The sequence below is a fragment of the Hibiscus syriacus genome, unplaced genomic scaffold (genome assembly GCF_006381635.1).
Source record: "Hibiscus syriacus cultivar Baekdansim isolate YM2019G1 unplaced genomic scaffold, ASM638163v2 tig00111013_pilon, whole genome shotgun sequence".
Taxonomy (NCBI): domain Eukaryota; kingdom Viridiplantae; phylum Streptophyta; class Magnoliopsida; order Malvales; family Malvaceae; genus Hibiscus; species Hibiscus syriacus.
The window spans coordinates 1,817,022-1,823,015 of NW_024062953.1; the positions used below are offsets into that span (position 1 = coordinate 1,817,022).

Genomic DNA, 5,994 nt, shown 5'->3' on the forward strand with positions numbered 1-5,994 from the left:
ATTGATTTTTTAAAATGTCACATCAATAGTTATGTTAATTTTTAACAGCAGAGTTCCAAAGTAAAACCTAAATTAAACGTTAGATATGATATTGAAACAAAATAAAATTTGAATATCAAAAGAAAAACAAAAGTAATAATTTGTGTACTAAACATATAATTTACCCTATTTAATTTAGATTAATTGATCGATTAATTGGACGCCACTGGAATCTTTTTATTATTATTATTATAACATGAAAAAGGTTAGGCAAATTAGGTCACAAATCAGAACTACGGCGTGATGAAGGCCTGAGTAGATTCTTGCTTGCTTTTTTTTTCGTCGCCTAAATTTCGGGTCTAAATAATATTTTTTTAGTGCAAGCAACTGTTTAGTGGTTAAGACATTATTATTATTTTTTAAAATATAAGATTCAAGCACCGTATATATAAAAATATAAATATTTATTATCAAAGGGTTAAAAGTCTTTGAACATATATTAATTCGTATTCACCTTATGTTTATAAAAAATACTAATATTTTTAAGATAAATTACTTCATATGTCATTAAATTATGCTCAAATGATTGTTATAGTTATTAAACATCTAAAAATTATAAAATAATTATTAAAATTTTTAAACAACTATAAATTGATCACTAAATTTTATCGAAATATTATAAAATGACTATTAAATTTATCAAAAATTTACAATTTACTGTAACATCGTAATGATTATTTTATAATGATTTAATAAATTCAATGATCATTTTATAATTTTTAAAATATGATGATCGTTTGACCATAGTTCACTTACTTTTGATGTGCTTTACCCTAATTTTAAAGGGAGTTTTGAGTAAACTACATCCATGACCACTTAATTATAGATAGAACATATTTTGATCAATAGTCTTTTAATTTTATCAATCAAAACATATAATTACTTAAGTGTCAATCAAATCACCAACTGTTTTATAGTAAATTTTACAACATCAGTGGTTAAAATAGAATTAGTCTATAATTAAGTGGTCATGAATGTAATCTATCATATTAAAAAAAATCCCAAATGAAAGAAGTTGACGGTTGATCGAGCCACTTCTTGCGACAGCTTATCTTCACTTCACCTCTTCACTGCATCTCAAGCTCATGGACCCGACCAGAAATGGAGATTCTCTGTTTCAGAACGTTCCCTCCGCTCCCGATCCTCCAATCTACGCGGTATTGCCTCTTTATAAACTTTCAATACATTCTTGCAATTTCTTACTAATTGTTTTACTCAATGTGATGGTCCCCTGTTCTTCAAGCAAGTTTGAATTCTATCATTGCCTTTGAGTACTTTCCCCTGCTTTCAACTGATAATTCTAACATGGTTCACGATCGTTTCAATACTTCATCTGGGCTTTTGACTATTGCTTAATCTCTGTGTGATTATCTATTTTCATGAATTTATGTCGAAATCGATTCTTCAAGTGTTATGGAATTGAGAAAAATAATGGTAATAAATCATAAATCAAAAGAAAAACATAATAATGTTAGATATTGATTTGAATTCTATTTAGAAATTGAGTTGGATTTTTTTAAAATTATAAAATTATACTGATTGAAGATTACTTGGAGAGTCATTTGGGATACATTGAGTTTTGACATACATACATACATATATATATATATATCTCGATTTTTTACAGTGCATTATTTGTTTCTCTCGTATAAATAGACAAGGTTGAACTGCATTAAATCTTGTCTAGTGCGATATTTTATTTTACTTTGATATCGCTTTAGCTATTCTTCCATTTGCAAATTTCTAACAATAAACACACAAGATTTCATGTGAAATTGTTGACATGAAAAACCATGATCATGATCGGCAGAGGAAATTTATTATAGTCGAAAATTGTATAAGTAACAAACTACGAAAACATGAAACTATCTATCTATATAGATAGATAAATGTGTAGGAACACAACTGGTTGAGTGACCTGGTGCATCCATTACAGACCCTATTTTTTTCTCTCAAACTAATTTTTCACCAAACTTATCGCATAGTGATATTTTCAGACTGGATCAAACAGAATTCAAGTCAAGATCTCTAACTACGAATATTTTGATAAATTAGTTGTTAATATTGTATATTTCAACTTCTTCCTTTTATTTGCTTCCCTTTCTTTGTTCCTTCAAGGATTAAGATGTTCCTTTCGCTTTTAATTCTTTTATCTTGTATGACAAAAGACAACAGTAGCTTACAACAAGGACCCTTGCCCCAATAAGCTGCATTTGGGTATTGGTGTTTATCGAACAGAGGTGAGCTTTTGTTACTTGTGCGAATTTAATGATGTTTCTCACCCACATTGACCACTGCAAGTATACTTCCAGATAGTTACTTATTATATCGAGTTGCTATTACTTATCTGTGCATTTCAAGATTTTGGCATGCTTCCAGAAAATGTGTTTTTTTATCGTGTGTTACCGACTTTGCATTCCAATCGGTAGGCTCGTTATCACCTGCTTCTTACCGGTAAGATGAAGCCATGATATGGTTGCAAGGTTGGATCTTTCAGGTATCTTGTTTTGTCAAATAAACATCCTTCCTTAGGATTCAGTTGTATTAGGCTGTTGATGACAGGTGGGAAACTGCTATAATCATGGATTAATGTTAGTAGAAAGTAAATTTCATGAGCATTTCCATATATCGCGTTGCTCGTTTTCGTGGAAATAATTTTCTGGATCGGATTTGTTTGTTGTATGACAGGATGGAAAATGTCATACGTTAAACGTCGTTAGACGAGTGGAGCGGACTCTAGCTAATGATCTGTAAGTATTTTACTCTTATTTTTTCCGTCATAGATTTGTTCAAGTCGAGACTCGTGACTGAATAATTTATCTGATGTTTAGGTCAGCTGATAAGGAGTATCTTCCTATAACAGGAATGCCAGAATTTAATAAATTAAGTGCCGAGCTAATATTTAGCTCTGGCAGGTAAAGGAATACTAGCCTGGTTTAAAGTTCACTAGAACAATTATCAGTTTCTTTGAATTCTGATTTTAGCTGAAGTTGTTTTCCTGTTGTTGGTTGCTTATATCGTTGTTCGGAAAAGCTCTGCCATCCAGGAAAGTAGAGTGACTACCGTTCAATGTGTGTCTGGTTGTGGCTCACTGAGGCTTGGAGCTGAACTTTTAGCAAAACATTACCCCCAAGTAAATGATATAATGTCATATTTGTTTATGCATTATTATCGGACTGTTTAACCTCACTGTTCCACCTTCTTGTGCAGCAAGTTGTTTACCTGCCTGAACCAACATATGGAAATCATCCAAATCTGTTATCTGCGGCAGGGCTAACTTTGAAGACTTACCGTTATTATGACCTAAAAACACATGGACTAGATTTTCAAGGTCTACTTCATTTCGAACATCTTCTATTCGTCGAAGCTTATTATGTGTGTGAATTTGGGTCCTGATTACTTTCTTCATTGTTCTTATGGATTTAGATAATTCATCTTGGTGTTGATAGGCCTTATGGAAGACCTTGGCTCGGCCTTAACCGGAGCCATCGTGCTTTTCCACGCAAGTGGTCATAATCCTACCGGTGTTGATCCAACTTGTGAACAGTGGGAACAGATCAGGCGGTTAGTTAGACTGAGAGGCTTATTCCCTTTCTTTGACTGTGCTTATCAGGTAAGAAGGTATTAAATATAAATGGCTTTAGGTTTTCTACTTGAACCTCGTTTGGTGATCGATGGACCGTGCCTGAAGGGTCTGGTAAGTGGAAATCTAGATGCCGATGCACAGTCCATTCGCATGTTTGCTTGTGATGGTGGCGAATGCCTTGTGGCTCAGTCATATTCGAAAAACATGGGACTCTACGGGGAACGCATCGGGTCGCTTAGCATTGTAAGATACTTCGACAGAACTCCTAATAGTTAACATCTACCTCCATGTTTCACCACGGTCCAGGCACATGGTCACATCTGTCTCCATGTTTAGGTATGCAAAACAGCTGATGTGGCAAGGCGGGTCGAGAGTCAGCTCAGACTGATCATAGGACCCTTTTATTCTAACCCGCCCATTCATGGTGCAGCCATTGTTACTGCCATCCTGAAGGATAGGTAGTACATTGGATTCTTTTTCTGGTAGCAATATGAACAATTGTTGTGATTATTAGAAACTATGATGGATAGTCATCTTCAATTTATCCGGTGTTTCGGAACTTTTCGATCTCGTTAATTCTTTACCTATTGTAGGGAGTTGTACAAAGAATGGACTACCGAATTGAAGGCCATGAGTGATCGATTTTTCCGAGTACGCCACCAACTCTACGATGCTTTATGCAAAAGAGGTATTCCCTTTATGTAGTTTACAAATCCATCTCAAAACTTCATTGCTGATTCAACCTAAACTTTAGCATATATCTTGTTCTTTTTTTGGGCAGGAACTCCGGGTGACTGGAGCCATATTATAAAGCAGGTCGGCATGTATACGTTCACCGGATTGAATGAGGATCAAATTGACTTTCTGACTGAAGAACACCATGTCTACATGTCATCTGATGGGTAAAAAATCTCGATCTACTTCCTTACCATCCACGCTATAACCTTCGTGAATCAGTTCCATCGTAAATGATGAGCTTTGTTACAGGAGGATTAGCTTTGGGGGCCTAAGTTCAAAGGCAGTTCCATATCTTGCAGATGCAATACATGATGCAGTTAGTCGTGGATTTTAGCCTAAAGTTCATCAATTGGCCGCATTTGGTTCTTTTATTCTCCATGCACCTTAATATGCCATGTGGAACAAAAATATATATTAAATTAGAAAAAAATTAAAATCCAAAAAATAAATATACGAAAACTCTCTTTTTTTAATCATAAATTTGTTTTTTAAGATCTTTTGTGAAAAAAATTCTAATTTAATACGTATTTTGTATTAAGTAGCATGTTCTAAGAGTGTTATGTAGCTTCTTTCAACGAAAATTTTTGAACGAGATAAATTGCTTCACGGTTGGAGAGTTCGGGTTTAAATTGAACAAATTGAATTTTTCTATATATGAAGTGATAATAAAATATAATTTTAGAGACTAAAAGTATTATTTACCTATATAAATGCTTTTAAAATACAAAATTGATTACGTGGAATTTAACACTTTTATTTATGTTTTTTTAGTGGAGGGGATATAATTGATACAAACCAATAGTTTAGGCAGTTAGATAAAACATTTTAAAAATTAGAGATTAATTTAAAAAGAAAACAATAGTTTAAGAATATGATATAATTAACTCTAAAATAAAAGATAAAATATTTAATTCCACATGTGAATGAGCCTAGGAATTGGTGAACATCCGGAAAGAGTTGAACATAGCTCCACCTTGACAAACGTGCCAAACGCAAACTTCATTTATAATTCATCATCTTCGAGATATAATCCTATCCGCCACGTGGCTTTTCTCTCTATCCAACTGAATCTTATTTTATATTTAAACAATTAATTAAAAATATATGACAGGAAATTAAAATTATTTATTAAACTACTCAATTTCTGATCGCGGATTACCTAATAACAATATATCAACATTGAGATATTCTTTAAATTCTTTCATTGATGTTTTTTATAGGTGAATTTGCTCATACATATTTATAATTAAATACTTATAATAATCAATTGAATTTTAGTTTAAATAATATTTTTAAATATTATGAAATTAAATACAAATGTTATTATATGTAAAAAGTATTTATTAATATTTTTAATTAACTAAAATAATTATAAAATAATATATGTTTATAATTTTATCTTATAAATATAACTGTTTAAATTTAAAATATTAAGAAAAATAATATTTTTTATGCCGAGATAGATTAATGAGTTTAAAAGTTTATTAAATAAAGTTTCAAAACCATGAAAAAATAATAATAGAGAAAAAAAAAGGTGGTCCCCAATTAATGGAGAAATGGTAAGCAGATAACCGTCACTCGTCGCGTAAGCCTTTTGTTTTCTTTCTTCTTCTTTTCATTGATATAAACAC

The 5,994-nt window shown here is 31.9% G+C and overlaps 1 protein-coding gene across 2 annotated transcripts; it reads left to right on the top strand.

The window, feature by feature from the left end:
* The first annotated feature begins 1,105 nt into the window (after nucleotides 1-1,105).
* On the top strand, nucleotides 1,106-4,736 carry LOC120149938 (aspartate aminotransferase, cytoplasmic-like). 2 transcript variants are annotated; one of them, XM_039162649.1, is made up of 12 exons: nucleotides 1,106-1,196; nucleotides 2,208-2,279; nucleotides 2,728-2,789; nucleotides 2,871-2,954; nucleotides 3,073-3,172; nucleotides 3,250-3,370; nucleotides 3,489-3,652; nucleotides 3,731-3,868; nucleotides 3,962-4,083; nucleotides 4,219-4,313; nucleotides 4,407-4,527; nucleotides 4,613-4,736. In XM_039162649.1, the coding sequence occupies exons 1-12, from the start codon at nucleotides 1,125-1,127 to the stop codon at nucleotides 4,695-4,697; spliced, it is 1,236 nt and encodes a 411-aa protein (XP_039018580.1). In that variant the 5' UTR covers nucleotides 1,106-1,124; the 3' UTR covers nucleotides 4,698-4,736. The 2 variants fall into 2 exon arrangements, with proteins under 2 accessions (XP_039018580.1, XP_039018581.1); XM_039162650.1 differs by lacking the exon at nucleotides 1,106-1,196 and having other exon boundaries at nucleotides 2,145-2,279; nucleotides 2,728-2,793.
* The last annotated feature ends 1,258 nt before the right edge of the window (nucleotides 4,737-5,994 follow it).

Bases quoted from the DNA above. Each gene is read 5' to 3' on its own strand.
- LOC120149938 (XM_039162649.1), top strand. From the start codon at position 1,125: ATGGACCCGACCAGAAATGGAGATTCTCTGTTTCAGAACGTTCCCTCC. The intron at 2,790-2,870 runs GTAAGTATTTTA...TCTGATGTTTAG, and splicing joins CGGACTCTAGCTAATGATCT to GTCAGCTGATAAGGAGTATC. The intron at 2,955-3,072 runs GTAAAGGAATAC...TGTTCGGAAAAG, and splicing joins CTAATATTTAGCTCTGGCAG to CTCTGCCATCCAGGAAAGTA.